General features: G+C 46.0%; 1 protein-coding gene across 9 annotated transcripts in view; it reads right to left on the bottom strand.

Moving 5' to 3' along the window:
- Positions 1–21133, bottom strand: part of Pxk (PX domain containing serine/threonine kinase like) — a 66272-nt gene that overhangs the window by 6498 nt on the left and 38641 nt on the right. For 3 of the 9 annotated variants that reach the window (XM_032918312.1, XM_032918314.1, XM_032918309.1), the window contains 10 exons: positions 19053–19157; positions 18305–18406; positions 15333–15494; positions 14883–15000; positions 13506–13584; positions 11691–11739; positions 8896–8973; positions 8353–8439; positions 7751–7820; positions 3861–3923 (listed from right to left, as the gene is read on the bottom strand). In XM_032918312.1, the coding sequence (XP_032774203.1) occupies positions 3861–3923; positions 7751–7820; positions 8353–8439; positions 8896–8973; positions 11691–11739; positions 13506–13584; positions 14883–15000; positions 15333–15494; positions 18305–18406; positions 19053–19157 (913 nt within the window). Of the gene's footprint in view, positions 1–3328; positions 3755–3860; positions 3924–6729; positions 6899–7750; positions 7821–8352; positions 8440–8895; positions 8974–11690; positions 11740–13505; positions 13585–14882; positions 15001–15332; positions 15495–18304; positions 18407–19052; positions 19158–21133 lie in introns of those variants that run through there. The other 6 variants (XM_032918313.1, XM_032918315.1, XM_032918310.1 and 3 more) reach the window with 4 other exon arrangements.

The following is a 21133-nucleotide window of genomic DNA, read 5'->3' as shown; positions in this document are numbered from 1 at the left end:
GGAGTCTGCTAAACCGGAATCCGTTCTCACTGGACAGGAAGTTTTTCTCTAAAATGGAGCTAAACCGGAATCCGCTCTCACTGGACGGGAAGGAAATTGAGGATTAAATGAGACAATGAGGGGCTGGAGAGATGGCTCAGTGGTTAAGAGTCCTGAGTTCAATTCCCATCGACTACATGATGGCTCACAACCATCTGTAATGGGATCTGATGCCCTCTTCTGATGTGTCTGAAGACAGCTACAGTGTACTCATATACATAAAATAAATAAATCTTTTTAAAACGATGGCTATTTCTTTTTTTTAAATGAAACCATGAAGGCGCATCCCTTGGATGTGATTATCAAATGTGAGTGTCAGGTTTATTCAGTTTCTGGAACTCCTTTGTAGAGCTACTTTTTCTAGAGAGTCAATGCATAGAGTTTGAGGCCAGCCTGGGCTACATGAGGTCCTATCTTAGTCCCACCCACGAGGCTTGGAAAGTTGGCTCAGAGGTCATGAATGCTTGCTGCTCTTCCAGAAACCCAAGCTCCATCTCTGATACTTCTATGAGGAGGCTCCTACCTGCCTATACCTATAACTCCATGGGTTCAACAACTTCTACTGACTTCCCCATAATTCTCACAAGACACAGACACACAGACACATAGACACACAGACACAGACACACACACACACACACACACACACACACGAGGGAATAAAGGCATAGCCCTGTTGCCTGTTCCAAATATGGTGGCAGTGAATATTTGTATATGGCAAACTGGGACATTTTAAAACACCCAACACTATGAATATAGAGAATGAATGAATGCTCCTTGTAACTCATGAGGTGAATGGAGATAAAGGAATTTTAAAGCTGGCCATCTCTATGAGTCATGGAACAGTAGAAAAGTATTAGAAACTGTCTCACTGAAAAACAAAAACAAAAACAAACAAACAAACAAAAAAAACCCAAAGAAAACAAGAACAAAAAACAAGGCCTTACTAAAGAGTATGAGAGAATGCCACTCCACCAATGCATTTGCAACCAGACAACCAGACATGGGGAAACAGTATTAGTCCCAACAATTTAGTGTTATCTCAAACAGTCTCAAAGGAGGCAGCCACAGAGAGGGTCTCAGTTGCTAGACAAGACTCACACTGGGAAGATCTCTTCAGTTAGAAATGTCTGCCACTTCCGCCAAATCCTAAAAGCAGCTAAACAAGACCCTATCAGGTTACCATGGTCACTTAAAACTAAAGCTATTAGAAGTCTCACTGCACAATTCAACTGGCCAAAACCGAGCTCCTGCAGAGGCCTGACCTAGCTGCCCTACAAAGCTGAGAACCATGCCCCTCACCTCGCCCAGGAGAATCCCTGAAAGAGGAGCGAGCCTCTACAACGCTGCTACCCACAGTTACATCTGACAGTGACTCTGCTTCCTGAGTGCTTGGATTAAAGGCATACACCATCATTGCCTGTCAATAAAAATGTTTATTTCAAGGGAGCTACTGGAGGAGAATATTAGCAGGCCTTAGAGAAATTTTTGTCTGCTTGAACTGTGTCTGACATTTTGGAACTTCTGAGGCATGGGACATCATCTGGGGCCTGTCTGTCTGTCTGTAACCCAGGCTATACAGTTCCTGGTGAACTCCAGACCACCTGTAAGTGTATCTTGAATATATGTGAGGTGAGCAGACTTCTGTGTGCTCACCTGGTTTAGCACTGGCAATGCTAGGTCACTAGGCAAACGCTCTGAGATCCATTACAAGTAACAGCCAGTAGAGGGCAGAGTATGGTCTTTGGGGTGAATAATTCTGTCAGTAATTTTGTCAACAAAGTCATTAAAGGAACAAAGGAGTTGTTACTTTGGCTCAGAAGCTCTCCCGACAGCCACTGCACTTGAACTTCAAAATATGTTCCCCTCAGTTCACAGTACAGCTCCCTGCCATCCCACTGTCCTTAGATGGGGCTTTTCCCATACTGACTGGGCGCTACAAAAAAAATTCCAGTTTTCTCCTCTCTCTCTTTCTTTCTTTCTTTCTTTCTTTCTTTCTTTCTTTCTTTCTTTCTTTCTCTCTCTCTCTCTCTCTCTCTTTCTTTCTTTCTCTCTTTCTCTCTTCCTCCCTTCCTTCCTTCCCTCCTCCTCCTTCTTCCTCTCTTTCTCTTTCTCTGTCTCTGTCTCTCTCTTAAAAGATTTATTATATATATATATATATATTTTTTTTTTTTTTGGTTCTTTTTTTCGGAGCTGGGGACCGAACCCAGGGCCTTGCGCTTCCTAGGCAAGCGCTCTACCACTGAGCTAAATCCCCAACCCCCTTATTATATTTATATGAGTACACTATAGCTATCTTCAGACACACCAGAAGAGAGCATCAGACCTCATTACAGATGGTTGTGAACCACCATGTGGTTGCTGGGAATTGAACTCAGGACCTCTGGAAGAGCAGTCAGTGCTCTTAACCTCTGGGCCATCTCTGCAGCCCAGTTTTCTTCTCTCATTCTCAAAGTTGCCTCAGTCTCTGTAAAGTTGCTATTATGTGATATCGCTCCCATTTAGAGAGAGGAACCTAGAAGATCCCCCTAGAAGGGTCCCTAGACTATGAATGAAACACGAGAACGGGAAGAGGCTGCCCAGAACTACCACTCACTCACTGAAGTGCTCTGCACACTAAGCGGATGTTTCCCTGGTAACCAGGGATAAGAAGTCTCAGAATCTTCTTCACTTCCTCAGCACATACAAATGATAGGAAATTACACCACGTTATCTAGAAAATGGCTCAAAATAGGAAGACATTCCAGAAATGTCTGGTTAGCCCAGTTAAATTCCACATGACAGTTCTGTCTATTGGGAAGCTCCTTGTAAAATCTGCTGAGAAAGTCAGAGACAAGAGAATCATCCCCATGACCTGGCATTTTGCTACATAAAACTGGCCCCGGTCCTGGAATATTCTACAGTAAGTCCTCTTAGCCAGCAAGGGGAGAGTCAATCAAACCTAGCCTTTTTGAGCTCATTTTCCCAGGAGGCTTAGCTCGAGTCATTTAAAGGCGGCCACTTTAACACTCTTGGTGGTCCCAGAAGCATTAAAGTGCGTGGTACTGTCAGCCCCAGCCAAACCTGCAAAAGACCTCCCTTTCAACAGCTGGAAGAACTCTTCCGAGGACAGCGACGGACTGAATGGAAGAACCAGCTTCTCAGACACCAAGGAGAAGCAAAAATGCTACCCCCTTGTTTTTACCAGCTTGCAAAATGGTCACAAAAAAAAAAAAATCTTAGTTCAAAAATGAAAAATGTAAGACAGTATTCCGGAACTGGTGTTTTTATAGATACTTCCAAAGACAAGTTCTTTGTCAGTTTTTTTTTTTTTTTTTAATCTTCACAGTATCTGATTTAGTTCACAGGTGGAGCAAAAGTTAATGATAATTCTCCAGATAATTATGTGCTTTAGAGTACAGGACAGAGAAGAAATAGTTAACAGGAAATTCGTTGGTAGGGATATTTTACTGTGCTAGATATCTCACCATCTCTGACAAGACAAACCCAGAGCAGGAAGGTCTGGAGGAGGAACCTGTGCTAGGACAAAGGCCAGGACAGCAGTGTGCTTGTTTTCCTTAAGACGAGCTTTGACCCAACAAGCCTCGCAAGAGGCTTTTCAGCAAACGGAAGGCTTGAACTGGAGGACTAGAGGTCCTGAAAGCAGCCCCTCCCTAGTGCTGAGCTTAGGGACCCAGCCTCTAGATGACGCATGTTTTGATTTGCATATGTCCCTCTGGAGAAGTCAGGTGGGGTTTAACCCCTCAAATGTTTGGGCCAAAGCAAGCCCACCTCCCTTGTTGACAGAGAGAAAGGAGCATGTCACCTTACATGTTACTAACCTGCCGTGGAGGGTGGAGTTGGAGATGATGGAGATGTGAGAGGTGAGCTGGCCCCAGATCCTGCTAAGAAAAACAGAGAAATCAATCCTCATGGAGACCCAAGGCAGACATTTGAAACTTGACATGAGCAGAAATTCAGCATTGTTGAAGAGTGTGTAACTAGCCCACCATGTGGAGCTTGTGTAATATGTGATGAAGGACAGAAATTAGGAAGTAGACTACTGGTGACAGGTTTTCACTCCAGTGCAGGGTGTATTTCCTTCATCAGGGCCATTCAGGCTCATTGATCAATGGGGACAAGGATAGCATATACACTGGTCGCAGTATCTCTCCTGAACCAACGGAATCCTTGGGTAATGACCAATGACTATGGTCACAGCAGGCTGCGAAAGTCTCACCCAAGAGTACCTTGGAGCACTTCCGTGCACACCCTTTCTCCTTCCCTTCCTCCCTCTATCCATTCTTCCTTGTAGCCTCCGGCCTTCTTACTGATTACTCTGTCTTGACCTCCCAAGAACTGGGACTGCAGGCATACATTACCACATCTGACTCTCTTTTGAGACAGGGTCTTTCTATGTAGCTCTGGCTATCCTGGAACTCACTATGTAGTCCTCAAACTCACAGAGGTTCACCTGCCTCTGGCTCCTAAGTGCTGGGGTCGAAGGTGTGTGCCACTACACCTGTACACTTGGGTTTTATTTATTCAACCATTTGTGAGTCTCATTAAGTAGCCCAGACTGGCTTCAGCCTCTTGATCTTCCCTGGAAGTATAGGCAGTGCGTGAGCACGCCCAGCTCCGTTCTCCTGTGTATCCCTCAGTGTCTCCTTAGGACAAGCCAACACCTTATCTAGACTGGCCGAAGTGAGGAGAGGCATGGCTTGTTGAAGATCGACTTTACCAGCAGGTGCTTCAGCTAGAGAGGCTCAGGCCCAAGCCTGTGGATTGTCTAGACCTTTTCTTACGTGAATTCAGTAAACACCCTCATTAAGGGTGAAAACCGTAAGCAAACCCCAAAATCCCCACAGCTTGAAAAACCCTAGAAAATATGCCCCCAGCCCAACAAGGAATTAGCTCTGCAGTAAAGGCCTCTTGTGTGGAACCAGGAAGGCACGGCCCTGTGGAGAGGACAGACTGCGCCCAAGGGAGGGCTGTTGTCACGCAGCACTGAGCATCCACCAGCAGCTCTGCGGTTCTGGGCTCTACTATGACTCAGAGGGTGTCGTCTGCTGCCTGTGGACGCACTGGGGATGGGTCCTAACTAAACCACAGCTGTCACAGTGCTTCCTCAGTTCTGCACGACAGGAGTGCTGATCACTAACGGATCTTAAAGACAGAAGACTGAGCTTATGACTCTAGACTGGTTGGTAACTGATCTTTCCATCAATAACTGGTATTTGGCTTTCCTAAACTCCTGAGGTATCTTGGGTAGGATTTCTGTTTTTTAAGACAGGTTTCATGTGTCTTAGATTGGCTTAAACTTGCAATGTAGTTAAAGATAACCTAACATACTCCTGTTTGCGTAAGTGCTCTCCACAAGCATGTGTCACCATACCCACTTCACTGTATTAGAGGAATGACAGCATGGACTTGCACATGCTAGGTGAGCATTCTATCAACTAAGCTGCATCCCTATCCTGCTCCTGGACTTCTTTGGTGACCCCTCCCGCTGCATGTGGAAGAGAACAGGCATAATCTTGGGAAGGGAAAGAGTATAGTAGGCCTTCTCTGCATCACAAAGAACTAGTCACTTAAACGGAGCCACTCGTGTATAGATGTGTTGATTGGAGAATGCATCTCCTCCTACCAATGACAATGACGAGCCCCTGCTCATCCTATAACTATGAAGCAAGTGGGTTTCCAAATATGGAATTATACGCCAGTCATAGCAGCTTTCATTCCCCAAGCATATGCTGGGCCTCACTGGGACCTCCTCTCCTCCCCAATACTGTGCCTAACTCAAACCTAGGATTCTGTGATACTGTCATGATTCTCATCCTATTCCTAGAGTTTTAGGACTCCCATTCCAATCTTCCAATCTCCAGTACTACCTACACCTCCTGCATTCTCCAGCTTCAGAGCGTCTAGCATTTAAGCTATAGTTCAATTCACCTGTGTACCTCTCAGTATCTCCTCTAGTATGGGCAAACATCTGAAGTAACCAAGGAAAATGAGGCATGACCTATGATTGATTCATCCAATCATCCACCCACCTACCCACCCATCACCCACCCATCCACTCACCCACCCGCCCATCTACCTACTCATCCATCCATCCTTCCACCTACTCATCCATCCTTCCACACATCCATCCATCCTTCCACCCATCTATCTACCCATCCATCCATCCACCTACCCACCCACTCATACATCTATCCTTTCACCCATCCATCCATCCTTCCAACCATCCATCCATCCATCCATTCACCCACCCACCCACTCATCCATCCATCTATCCACCCATCCATCCATCTACTCAACCACCCACCTACCCACTTATCCATCTACTCACCCATCCTACCCATCCATCCATCCATCCTTCCACCCATCCATCCACCCACCCATCCATCCATCCATCCACCCATCCATCCATCCATTCATCCGCCCATCCATCCACCCACCCATCCATCCACCCACTCCTACATCCATCCTTTTACCCATCCATCCACCCACTCATACATCCATCCATCCACCCACCTATCTATCCATTCTTCCGCCCATCCATCCACCCACCCATCCATCCATCCACTCATACATTCATCCATCCACCCACCTATCTATCCATTCTTCCGCCCATCCATCCACCCACCCATCTATCTATCCTTCCACCCATCCATTCATCCACCCACTCATCCATCTCACTCCAGTGTCCAGGTTTGTCTTCAGTTCTTGTGCTTGAAGAATCTGCCTCAACATTGAGAAGCTGGAACTACATGCATATACCGCCATGTCCGCCCTTCCATGTTTAAAGACTTTTGCTTCTTCACCTGTCCCTCCTCATTCTGGTGTTGAGGAAGGGATGAATGGACTTCCTCCACTCCTGACACGGACAGTGGGGCTTTCAGTGCTCACCTTTGGCCCTCTAGCTTCTCCATCAACCTCTTCTTTGCATCTATCTAGCTCCTCCCTTGCTGATGGGTCCTTCATCTCTTTAAAGTATAATCAGCTTAACTTCAATCTCCCCTTCCCATCCATCTCCGTCATGCTGAAACTGCCTGGGTTACTGACACCTCCCTCCTCTACACTGAACTGTATTTCACAGACTCATAAACAGATCACTCAGTCTGATCCTCAACCTGGCCCAAAGTTGAACATATATTAGGTCCAAAGTCAGCGCGGCCAGCAGAGGGGCAGCTGAGAATGACTGTAAAGACTATCAGAGTCCTGATCGTGACTGAGAGAATGACTCGAGAGTGGTTCTCTCTGTCTGTCTGTCTGTCTGTCTGTCTCTGTCTGTCTCTCTCTCTGTCTGTCTCTCTGTCTCTCTCTCTCTCTCTCTCTGTCTCTCTCTCTCTCTCTCTCTCTCTCTCTCTCACACACACACACACACATACACACACACACACCCCTCTGTCCTACCCTACCACAGAGTCTATGCTTTAATCCACTGGGGGAACACATCCTTCAACCACATGGGTTCTAGAGCAGTGGGCAAGATTTTTTCCATGTACACAAAAGGGCCTGATTTTCTTCTATATCAAATGCTCTTGTCTTTAACAGATGGAGTCCAGTCATCAGTGGAGAAGTGGGAATGAGTGTTGTCACGATTCTTCACAGGGGACAGAGGTTTTCTACTCTCTGCTCTCATTACCGTGCTGCTCGATCAAATCTCCGTACACCTAGAGTCCCGAGCTGCCCCTCTGGATGCTGAGTCCCAAGACAACCCAGTCACCTGAGTTATTGGCGTTGCTGTGCTTCCCTGGCTGCTCTTCACTGTTTTCAACAGCAGATCGTTTTGACTTCTTTAAAAATAAAAGAAGGGTGGGTGGTAAGCAAAGGAAAAGCACGCTGAGCTGAGAGTTTAAAAAAAACTCCAGACATACAGTTAACCAGCTATGAAGAATGGTATATTCATAACCTATTACTGAGAAGCCACAAGCCAAAAGGGAAAATATAACCAAGAATGCTGACTTCACCACCCAGGCTGACCATCTCCTCCAAGCGCTTCCCGCCACAATGGGCCTAACAAGCCAGCAAACTATATGCTAATGACGTGTGCATGCGTGAGTGAGTTCGTGTGTGTGTGTGCCTATGCCTGTGTGTGCACATGTGTGCATGCAACACTCCCCCAAGAACATAATCTTCTACTAAACAGGAGCAGGACAGACTGAATTGGTGGGAGCTAGTGCATGTGTGTAAGTTCCAAACCAGTCATCTGGAAACGCTTTTAGCTCCCAAGATAAAATTGTGTCATTAAGTGTGCACCACTAGCCTTAGAATTTTCTTCAAGTGTAGTCAAGGATCTAAAAGAGAACACAGGGACAGCAGGCTTACCTTTCGAGCTAAGATCTTTCTCCTTTTCCTTTCCTCCTCAGATCCATGGTGTGACTGAGCTCTTGTTAGTCTTCGATGCTGGTGAATCTTTAAGAGACCACAATCCCCAACAAATGTAAACGAATTCTACCTAAAGTAGGTTCTTAATGAGACTTCTCCTATATGTTTGACCGCATTAAGCTGCTAGGCTAAGCGAGGTCATTCTTGGCCAGCCTGTGGCTCAGGTCTGGCTCTCTGGGAGAAGGACATGCTGAACGACGATGATCCATCTCACTTTCCCAATCCCTTCCTGCCACTGATCTTTACAGAAGAAAGTGACCCATGAGTGCTACCAACCACTCCACCAGCAAGACCTGATCGTGAAGGATGACCACACCAGGCTGTGTGCTTGCTCTATGCAGACAGAGCAGACTGGGGGCAGGACTGTGACATGTTCTCTGTCACAGCACTTAGTGCAGGAAATGTATATGGGGTGCACATCCAAAGCCAGTCACTGAATGGGTCACTGAATGATCACAGGGATGAGGGCAGCTGCCGGCTTACCTGCTTCTGTTCCTCGGTGAGTCTCTTCTCTATACATTCCTTGGCGATTCTCAGTGCCTCTCTTAGTTTCGTGGGAATCTAAAGGACAAGTAGTACATGAGCTTCTGAGGGAAGTGGTTGGAGCCTCTTGAGTTCCCAACACATGCAGCAGCAGCCGTCATGACACAGGGGGTCCTCTAGAACAAGGCCAGTTAAAGCCACACACTCCATGTACACCAGCTGCGCTCGCTTGCCAGCACTCTCAGGCCACGGGTGCATAGACTTAAAGCAGAACCACACTGTGTTCCAAGTAGTTCAAGGGTTCCAGAGCTGCCAAGGCAGTCTCAAGGAACAAGCACAGCATCGAAACCTATATTACACGCTCTCCCGAGACATCACTTCAGAACCAGCTCTTACACAGTTAACAGACGAAAGTGAAGATCCCAGAAACATGCCCTCGTGTACATAGACAAATGGTTCTTCCACACACAACCAGGGAAGAACAGTAGCTTCAAAAGACTGTTAGTAAACGTTAAATACCCACATAAAAAGTAGTCAAGTTAAATCATTACCTTAAGTCACATCTGAAAATTAATTCAGCATGGGTGCAAGATCTAAAACTGTAGAACTCCTAAAGCTCAGGAAGGCACCTCATGGCCCTGGACTTGTATTTCTTTCTTACGAATCGTCTACTTATTTTTGTTTGGGGGACAGCATCTCCGAGCTGTGCAGATGGGCCTGGGACCCTCCCCTGCAGCTTTGGCTGCTACGTCGGCCGCCACTCACCAGTTCTGGCTCTCTGCCAGGGTGGGGTAAGGCTCTGACCTGCCAATTTAATGTAGCCCAGCTTGGCCTTGAACTATTGATCTTCTTGCCTCAGGTATATACCATCCTACCCAGCTGGAAATGATTTCTTGGATACAACGCCAAAAACATAGGCAATGAAAGAAAACAAGGAATAACCTGGACTAGTTAAAATCAAAACTTTGTTCAACAAAGGATACTGCTCACAGTGAAATTTAAAATACGTCAATACTTGTGAGGACTTGATATCATAAGATATAGAGGAACTTATGCAAATGAACAAAAATGTATAACCCAACTTGAGAATGGGAAAAGAGCTTTAATAGAAATTTGTTCAAAGAAAATAAACAAATGATAAAAAGAAATGCCCTGCCTTATCAAATGGTGCTTTCTTCAGTTAAAAAGAAGTTCAACACTGAACAAATACAAATCAAAACCACACATTAACTATCACATCTCTTCATAGCCATTATGATGGCCACTATCAGAAAGGACACACATAAGTTTGGCATGGATGCACAAGCCTTTACCCCAGCACTCAGGAAGTCAGGGCAGAGAATTTGAGTTCCATGCTGGCCTGGGCTATAAAGCAAGTTTTGGGCTAACTTGAGTTCTAGTGAGACCCTGCTGCAAACAGATAGACAGACAGAAGGACAAGAATAACATAAAGAATTACAAATATTTGGGCTTGAGAGAAGGTTCGGTGGATAAGAGCACCTACTGTCCTTACAGAATGTGGATTTGGTTCCCAGCAGCCTCAGGGCAGCTCATGATCTGTGTCTGGTCATGATCTGTACCTACAGTTCCAGGGGATCTAATGCCCTCTTCTGGCCTCTGCAGGCACCGGGCAGGCATTTGTGTAGTTCATGACATATACACAGGTAAAACACTCAAGTCTTGGCAGGGAAGTAGAGAAACTGGAACCCTTGTGTACTGAGTAGGGATGCAAGATGATAGAGTCACTGTGGAAACCAATATGGAGATTCCTAAAATAAAACCATCCACTGAAAAGCAGCTGAGGAGGTGGGAGGTCTGCTGCATCTGGGAGAAGCCGGGCTGTGCTTCCCGGGCTTCAGGGCACAGGCCAAGCACTGCAGAGGGCAATGTGGCCCCAAATGGCAAATGGCTACTAGCAGCCACAGACCAGTGCGAGGCCTGACTCTGGCCTTTACCTTCCAAAGCCCAAGATCATCGTTCCGTACAGCTTCTTCTCCTAACACTTCCTTCCAGAATTTCTTTAGATACTGATATTTAGGGTTCTATTCTGTCTTCCAGATCCCACTGTTTTGTTGATACTGGCCTAAATAATAATCATTTTCCATATTACAATGCCTTTATACATTTCACTTTTATTTGATAAAATGTTTTAAATGCATGTGCTATGGCTAGTCATAGGGGCGTATGCCTCACAACCCAGCATTGGGAAGGCAGACTCAAGAGGACTGCTGCAAGTTCCACGCCATCCAAGTTGGTTTGTAAAAAAAAAAAAAAAAAAGCCTGGAAATGGTGATACACACCTTTAATCTCAGTACTTGGAGGCAGAGGCAAGTGGATCTCTGAGTTTGAGGTCAGCCTGGTCTACAGAACAACTTTTAGTGCAGGCAAGGCTACACAGAGAAAGCCTGTCTTGAAAAACAAACAAACAAACAAACACCCAAAAAACAAAACAGTAAAACAACCCCATGCAAGGGGTTGGGATTTAGGTCAGTGGTAGAGCGCTTGCTTAGCAAGCGCAAGGCCCTGGGTTCGGTCCCCAGCTCCGAAAAATAAAAAAAAAAAAAAAAAAAAGGAGAAAAAAAAACAACCCCATGCGTTAGAAACGGTCAAAAGAGCAACTAATTACAGGATATTCACACGCTTCCTAATCCTTCATATTATGAATCTTGTTTTTTATTGGATATTTCTTTATTTACATTTCAAATGTTATCCCCTCGAACCTTGTTTTTTAAAAAATAATTTTCAAAGTCAACATACTTATGTCACAAACACAAAAACCATATAATTTCCTTTACCTTAAACTGTGGCTTTTCTGAAGTTGTTAGTAAAACATCACTGAATAATCTATAAGAAAAGAAACAAATGCATAAGGCCCCGGGTTTGATCTCAGTAAGTAGTTGGTGTACCCTCAGAACAGGTCAGAGCAGCTTCAGACCTCTCAGACCCTGAGCCCACCCGAGTCACCACTCCAAGTCTGTCAGCAAAGGCAAAAGTCACTGGGTACCCTCTGAGATGCACTTGACACTATGGGCCATAAAATAGTTACAAAAAAAAAAAGTTGGTAAATACCAGTATGCAAAATGTTGCAGATTTATTTAACAGCTGTTTCTAAACAGAACTATTGTTTTCTTGCCTCAGAAAAGGCAGTTTATCCTGGGACTTAGTATGTTTCTGGATTGTCCTAACTGGAATCTAAGACATACTTCATTCTAAACCAGCAGATTCTGGGGTGCGTCAACTCTTTCTCCACGGTGTGTTAATAGAAACAACAGCAGGAGGAACTCTGGATGCTGTGGTGAGAAGGGCTGCCTGGAGAGTGCCCAGGTGCTTCAGTGCTCTTAATGTGAGAATTTGTGGATACAGACAGAAGTTCACTCCACACAGAAATGACATTCCTCTCGCATCCTGGCCCTGCCCTGCCATTCATCCTCAACTTCCAGATTTTCACTAAACACAGGGCACACCTCTTCAAAGCAGAAGCCCATGGGGTGGAATGTTCTGGCAAAGACAGAATATCTGTCTTGATGCTGAGACTGGGGACAAGCACGGAGCCCTGGGGAGACGATGCGAGTGCAAACAGAAGCACAGCAGTCTCCCCCACTGCTCCCTAACCCAGCGCACTCCGGCCCAGGAGTCTGTGGCGAATGTTGTAGTTTTCGAAGTAGATTTATTTTCTCATATGTACGTTGTCATTAGTGCCTGTTGGTTTGGAAACATATGCTGCAGTGTCACGTCCATGGAAAGGGCTTGTTTCTTCTGATCATCAGCTTCCCCAGGGGGAAAAAGTGCCTGGCCTTTAGCAGGCCGCCTCTAACCAGTAGGAGAAAGGAACAGGCCCCGCAGTGAGTCCTAGCCTCTGGCTGCACTTTGTCTCCTACCTTGTTTGCTGCTGTTACTACTTCCTGAATACCTTGGCTATACAACAAGGTGGTACAGATAAAGCAGGGCTGGGGAACCTCTCAACACGCTGAAGAAGCTTGCCTGCGTCCTCCTGGGAGAATAAAGCTGAAATCCATTCACAAGCGTGTCTAACTTGTTTCACCGCCTTAACCTCTGCACGAAGGAACCTAAGGAGAGACCTCACAACTGTGCTGACAGGAAGAAGTCTTTTGAGTACAAACCCCTTGGCACAAGGCCTGGTACACACTAGGTATTTACCAGCTAGTGCTCAGAGATGAAATAAACAAACAAAAGCACAGGAGCTCAAGAACACCCCACTTCCTCATGGAGGGTAGGCCCACCAAAGCCTGACAGGTACCAACTACACATAGCTGGGGCCAGCTGGTAGCTGGAGAAGGACAGCAGAGGGAGGTGCTAGGGAGGGCATCCTACCGTATTTCCTAAATTAGGAGTTCAACAAACGCACACAAGTGTCAATGGTGATGGGACACGTGAAAGGACACTGGGTTCCTAGGACAGCAACTAGACCAAGCAGAGCAGTCACAAGGAAAGGGTCATGGCGTCATGCTGTAAGTGACTGACAGCAAGCCGGTCACTTCAACTCTGCAGGGACCAAATTGAGTCTTTACCATGGCACCGGGCTCCGGGCACAGTGGTCCAAGGTTCAGCACAGTGATCAAGATTACAACCAATGCTTACGATTGACTTACGGCATCTGTAAGAGCCGGGAGACGGTTGGCATGCCGTTTTTACAGGCTTCACAAGACAGCGTAGACTCCAGTACGGCCACTTGAAATGAACAGATAGACATTTTAGTCCCACACAACTCTCGCAGAGCCACTCGGTGAGGAAAAGTTTGACATCTCTTAGCAACAACTGTCTGCAGGCTGATCAGGACAGTGTCAAAACTCTTCACATACAGACAGATGGCATGTGTGGGGGGATGGGAAACACTGCCATTATCAGTGACTCAGAAGAAATGTCTCAGAAACCACATGCTGACAGACAGCTAAGTCTAGTCCGAGGATAAATGGAGGAAGGCATCAAGATAGTGTTCATACAACTGGTCTCTTTAGAGAGAAGTAAACATTACACAAAAGCAAAATTCGGAACCTGATGTTGCCACTTGCTTGCTTTTAATGGAAACCAAGACTCAGAGTGCCAATTGCTGACACCTCGTCATCCATCACCTTGATGCTATAAATGAGCACCAGATTTTCCTACCCACAGGTTACTGTTTAGTTTCAGCTGCTCAAACTTGGCAGGAAATAGTCCCAGGGTGTTTTTTTCTCTTTCTCGCTTGGTTTTTTTGAGACAGGGTTTCTCTGTGTAACAGCCCTGGTTGTCCTGGGACTCACTCTATAGACCAGGTTGGCCTCAAACTCACAGAGATCTGCCTGCCTCTGCCTCCTGTGTGCTGGGAATAAAGGCCCACATCTGTTCTCTTGAATTGCCTCATCCGGCATGGTGAAGGTTGACAGTGATTTGCATATTCCAAGCACAGTATCCCAAAAGCTACCCTGGCTTTCTTTCTTCCAGCCTTGAGCTCTGAGCTGGCCATTCAAGGACGAGATGGTCTGAGATGAATTTGCACCAATCCTATGCCTCACTTGTCTTTCTGTCCTCCTTAGTCTCCTTGGGTAAGGCTGTAACAGCTCCTTGATCCCACCTACCTGAAAATCTGGAGGCCTGGCTGGGCAGGCTAGGCCCTTAACTTCCAGGCATCCAGTCATGGCTCTCAAGTTCCTTTCAACTCCCACTCCTGCTTGGATGGGACTCTGACACTTGCCTGGCTGCTCAAGTTTGGCTTCAAGTTGCCTGACTCTTCTGCTTCTGATTAAAGGCCAAGCTGGCCATAGTTCTCTTTACGTTCTCCTGCTTTCAGAAGGACAGTGCAGTTTACAGAAGTTTTACCAGAGGCTTCAGACAGATGAACAGACAGACAAGCCATCCAAACGTTCACTGAAGTATGCTCTGGCTAGGGAGGATGACAACTTGCTGCGTCTTTCTTGGAGTTTGGCAAGAGGTGAAGTAGCTCTGCAGCCTACCAGATCCCAGCAAACCCCACTCCCGAGCCCTGAACTGACCCACAGCCATGGATGACGCCGGAGGAAAGGAGTCCACAGGCACGGAGTCTGGCGGTCGTCCATAAGTCATTTCATAGAGTAAGTGGCCGAAACAGTGGACATCTACACTTTCCAATGTCTGGGGAAGAAAGAGCAGTGCCATGTTCAACCTTCAGTCACTGACCCTCACTGCGTCTGCCCAGGCTTCCACGGAGAAACAAGGCTCAGGGCAGCCTCATTCCCAGTATAAGTCCAAAGCCTTGTGCAAAGGCTCACAGGACATCCTTCTGACTTAAGCTATGTCATTTTCAATCAATGATTCTATTCCCTTCCTTGTCCCACCCGCCCTGTCGTCCTTGCCTCTTAGAGATCCAGCAGGGAGCAAGGTGCACACCAGCTACATTCTCCAGTGCTTAATGCACTGGGCAATCTGTAACCAAACACAGTCCTGTCAGGACTGCCACAACTTACGTTGATCTTCCTGAACTGTGTGAAGTAGGATCGGTAGAAGGAAGGAAGACCCAATAAAGAGTTTTCGAGATCTAGCAGACGGCAAGTGTTACCATCCAGCATCACGTTAGCTGCATGGAGATGGCCATAAGGGAACCCCTTGTCATGAAGGAACTTTAGTACCTGTTAAAGATATGTGTAGGTTAACTGTTCCCAGCTCACTCACGTAGAACATAGGTTAAATTCACGTTTTAAATATTTTTGGAGAAAATAAGACGGCTCAGGTTAAAAGGTGCTGGCGATAGAACGTGACAAACTGAGAGCAATCCCTGGGGCAGACATGGAGAGGAGAGAGAACCAATTCCCAAAAGTTGTCCTCTGACCTGCACACATGTGCTATGGCATGCACATACCCACATGTAAGCGAACAAGTAAATGTAAAAAGAAAAAAGCATGTAAGTTGGGCGTGTAGCTCGGCGGTGATTTTCTTAACATGCAGGAGCTAACTCCCCAGCAAAAATCAATATAAATAAATATTTATAAATAAATAAAACCCAGAGGCCACTCGAGAGCACCCAGCACCCATAAATGCCAGCTCTGATGAGCTCTGTGGAAAAAGAATGATGCAGACTGTCTCACAGCTGTGGACTGTCGGGCGGGCACACAACCAAGTTTCCTCTCTTCCCAAGGGGAGAGAATTAGGTTGGAGGGAACAGCTCCAACGCCCGAAGGATCGGCTTTGGGCACTTTCTGGTCCCAGCAGGCTAGCTCTTTTCTGAGGCTGTCGTGTTCCACCTGTGTGGATTCATAAAGCTATGGCATCAGTGTCTGTGCCAATCACTCAGGAGCGGGAGTTAAGGTGAGAACTTCTCCTGTTCGGTATCTACTTTGAGCGTCTTTGGTGGTTAGTAATAACACAAAGCAGGATTCTAGCCTCTCTGCAAACTTCTCGGCTTCCATTAAGATGAAGAGCGACTCAGCAAAAGATGCATGACTAGAGCAAAGGCAGTGAGGGGTGCCTTTGCAACCTAGCAAACATAGAAGGAAACATGCTAACTTCTCTTTCCAGCTACTAGCTTTAAAAATGTCATCCTTTAAGAAATCCTGCCAGGTGTTGTGGTGCACACCTCTGACCCCAGCACTCAGGAGGCAGAGACAGGAGGACTCCGAGTTGGAGGCCAACCTGGTCTACAGAGTGAGTTCCAGGACAATAGGAAGACACCTGCTGTTGACTTCTGGCCCTCACATGTATATGTATAGACAAGTGTACCCCTACACAAAAACATGTTATGTATGTATGTATGTATGTATGTACGAATGTATATACGAATGTATCTAGAGAGATAGATAGATGGGTGGATAGGTGGGTGGGTGGATGGATGGGTGGGTGGATGGATGGACGGACGGATGGACGGACGGGTGGGTGGATGGATGGATGGGTGGATGGATGGGTGGGTGGATGGATGGGTGGGTGGATGGATGGACGGATGGGTGGATGGATGGGTGGGTGGATGGACGGACGGACGGATGGATGGACGGGTGGATGGATGGATGATTGGATGGATAGATGGATGGACGGATGGGGCGGGTAGATGGGTAGGTGGGTGGATGGAAGGATATAAAGGACATGGGATTAGGGTATGGTTAACTCTCTACTGATGAGGTTGTGAAATACAAGAGCCTAGAGAGATTACGTAGAGAGGATGACATAGACAAAGCTGGCAGGCACTCTTTTCTGCTTCTTGTTCGCCTCCATTTCTCTCTTAGTGTTGAGGGTCACTCTGTACCTTGGAATACTAAGAACACTGCCCTGCTGAGCTATCTCTCCAACCCAAATGAGAGCAGCCTTTACAGTTGTGTAGAGAAGAAACATGGTGTCAGGCTTGGTCCCTAGCATGCAGAGGCAGGTAGATCTGAGTTCCACATAAACCTGGGTTTATGGGATGCATTCCAGGACAGACAGAGCTATACAGTAAGACCTTGTCTCAAAAACAAAACAACCCAAACATATATATGTCCACGCCGATCAGCAGATGACAATGTTTGTCATCAAAGTCTGATGACCTGAGTTCAATCCCTGGAACCCAAGTAAAGGCATCTCACATGGCACGGCTTGCATATCCACATTCAGACAATAAAAATGAAGCTTAAAAAGAAAAAAATCTTGGCACAGAGATAAAGATCAGCCAAATAACACAAAAGATGATACCAAATTCCAATGGCCAAACTTTTGGAATTCTATAGATGTCACCTTTATCTCATTATTTGTTTGTTAGGGGAAAATATAACAATGCTATCCAGAATTACATATCAAGTTATATCAGTATATATCAACTTGCTATATATCGGTATACATCAAGGTACAGATAATAAGACATCGTCTTATTATTGGAAGATGCACAAGAACTTTCTCATAATAAAAATGTCATTCTAGGGGGCTACAGAATAAGATCGCTTGTTCTTCCAAAAGGCCTAAGTTTGGCTCCTGATATTGGATGACTCGCAACCACCTGTAACTCTAGTGCCAGGGAATCTGTCACCTGCCTCTGCCTTCTGCAGCAGCCCCAACACATGTGGCAGACATATACTCTGTTTTAAAATTGTAATTCTGGATGAAATATGAGTGCAACTGTGGTTGTCCGAATAGAAGGTATGGCCTTGCTGCAGTCGGTGTGGCTTTGTTGGAGGACGTGTGTCACTGTGGGGACGGGCTCTGAGGTCTCATATGCTCAAGCTATGCCCAGTAAGGACAGTCCCCTGCAGACATGGCTCTGCAGATCGTGATGTAGAACTCTCAGCTCCCTCTCCAGCACCACGGCTGCCTGCACGCCACCATGTTTCCCGCCATGCTGATAATGGACTAAACCGCTGAGACTGTAAGCCAGCCCCAAGTTAAATGTTTTTCTTTATAAGAATTGCTATGGTCATGGTGTCTCTTCACAGCAATAAAACCTGAACGAAGACAACGACTTAAGCAAAACAAGTATCTTTACCTCTAATATCTGCCGTCCATATGTTTTTATTTGCTGGAGTTCAAGGCCCTGGGTTTTCTTAGGGTTGCAGTATTTCTTTAGGAAGGGGTCTTTTGGTTTTGCCTTTAGAAAAGAATGAAGAATACATAAAGAGCTGGAGGAGCCAATTTTTACCACGGGGCTTCCTGAAAAGGTAAGACTGCACGGAGAGTCAGCCAGGGACCCCAAGCACACAGGATGTGGGGTTTGTTGTATTAATTCAATAGTACGTAGCTGAGGTAAAGAGGCCGGTCTGAACTCTATTTCTTCTGAGGGACTACATACTGGGTCTCACCCTAGGCCATCCCCAAAGTCTTGCCTGCTATAAGAGTTTTCCAGAACTGCTTTGTTCAGTGCAAAGCGCAAACTTTCAAACTCACCATCCGAGCAACCTGCTATGTAACATTCGTCTTTGCTCACGGGGAAAGAAACGCTCTTTAAGCAAACAGCAGTTTGTCCAAATCAGACTCAACTTTTCTCCGTTTGTTTTCTGTGATAGGGACTATGTAATTGAGCCTGGACTGAAACTTGCAATACTCCCGAGAACATGGGATTTCACCATGCTGTGCTTAAAACTTAAAAATTAGAATTAAAAATTAAAAATTATTAAAAATTAATTAAGAATTAAAAAATTAAAAATTCATGGGGCCTAGCTCCTGGAATTTTACATATCAAGACAGATTCTAAAGGGTCTGAATCCATGATCACGAGTTTGATTTATAAGTAGTACCTTATAGATCAGATCCTTCAGAGTTCCCTTATCATTAAAGGTTCTAATCAGCAACGCTGAAGATTCGCTAGCTGTGGCAAAGGTAACCCGATAGATGTAAGGGTGCTGCCAAGACAAAGAGAAATTCAGGTTAGTTCACGCCAGAAGCTCTGGCCCTTCAGATTCACAACCTCACGGAGAGGCAAGCGCCATGTTGTTGGTTTAGTTTTATACAAATATGCTGTTCCTGGACACATGCTACTTCTAAGTTATTAGATGATCAACTAGTGACACGGAAGAGGGGGCGGCAAGCTCCACACAGAAGGTCTGCTTGGCTAAGCCCCTCCTGTCTCTGCTGTGTGAGGCTCCTCGCTGAAAGCTCCCTCACTTGCCTGTGTGCATCCAGATTTCGGGCAGAATGACGGTAGCAGAGAAGAAAAGGGCTGAGTTTTGGGAAAGATCTAATAAAGAACTCAAGAGTCGCTCAGCAGTCACGGGACAAGTGTGTCTCTGCTCACGGCTTTACCACTTACTCCACACTGCTGTCTAGATGCCGAGGCGGGGTGCGGGGCCCTTGGAAACAGGCATGAGCAGCACGCCTTGGCATGCGGGCCCTTTGTAGAAGCCAGCAGCATGAACTTCCCTGACTTCCTACAGAAGTCTGCAGTGTGTACCCAGTGTCTTCCCTGGATGGCGACCCCAACATCAGGTGAGGGAGAGACAAAACCGTTGAAGACTTAATGTGTTCCTATAACCTGGGACTTTGGTTATACGACAAGGAGACTGCTCGGGCTCGCGGTGACCTCAGGGAGCGAACGATGAAGGAGGGCTTTGCTGTCTGAGTCACCTTTGCCAGGCTGACCAGGTGGCCTAGGGAAACGTGCATTACTTATACTAATGGACGGTCCGGATCCGAGGCTTGTGCAGGTCTGACCTGCAAACGGGTTAATGTGAATCCATTAGCTGGTGTCCACACTCTAGAAGGAGTTGCAGGACGACTGAGCCACCCAGCCCAGGTAATGTGTATATCTTTGTTGTTGTTTTATTGATTTTATTTATTTTTATTTATTTATTTATTTATTTTGAGACAGGGTTTCTCTGTGTAGCCTCGCTGTCCCGGAACTTGCTCTGTAGATCAGGCTGGCCTGAAACTCAGAGATCCTACCTCCACTTCCCCGGCGCTGGAATTAAAAGAGCGCACCACTACCGTCTGGCTCAATGTGTATTTCTTACATGCACTATGTTGGGGGTGTTGGGGTGAGACTGTTTTTGTTATTTGAGGCAAAGTCTCACTATGTTGTCCAGGCTGGCCTTGTTTTTGATGTTGCTGTTTTCCTTTTTTTTTTTTTTTAAGATCTATTTATTTTATCTTATGAATGTGAGTATTTTTCCTGCAGGTATGTATGTACATTATATATGTGCCCGGTGCCCACAGGGGGTGTCAGAAAAGGGTGACAACTGGAATTATGGACTGTTGTGAACTACCGTGTGGGTACTCAAAATCAAACCCAGGTACTCTGCAAGAACAAAGTGTCTTAACCTCTGAGCCATCTCCTGGCCCCTTCTTTTTTGCTCTTGTTTTGTTTTTTTAAACATTCATTAAAAGTAATTTTAAATCTGGGTGCTAACTGGGCCTGGTGGTTCAAGCCTATAATACCAGACTTATGAGGCAAGGGTAGGAAGATTACAAGTTCAAGGCCGGCCTGGGTTACAGAGTGAGTTCAATGCCAACCTGGGAAACATAGTGCAACCCTACCTTAAAATAAAAGTTAAATTACAACTGAGGGCACAGTTCAGTGGTGGAGCATGTGCTTCCCATGTACGAGGCTCTCGATTCAAACTGAACTACTGCAAACAACAGCAACAGAAATCTGGGTGCTGAAAGCCTATCATACAACCAACCAAACTCAAGGCCACAGCATTTTCCTTGGACGTAAATCACACCTCATTAAATCATGGCCTCGTTGCCTTAACAAGATATGTTCAGAGGCAAACTCGCTGGACAAGTCAGTGTGACCGTGCTCACTCCATAAGCAATTAATTCTAGTGTGTGGAAAACAGGTAATGGGTGTTAACATTAACCCGTCGGCAGGCCAGACTTC

Source organism: Rattus rattus, chromosome 12 (genome assembly GCF_011064425.1).
Source record: "Rattus rattus isolate New Zealand chromosome 12, Rrattus_CSIRO_v1, whole genome shotgun sequence".
Lineage (NCBI taxonomy): Eukaryota > Metazoa > Chordata > Mammalia > Rodentia > Muridae > Rattus > Rattus rattus.
The sequence above is the reverse complement of the archived record's forward strand: the minus strand, read 5'-3'. Positions and strand labels throughout refer to the sequence as shown.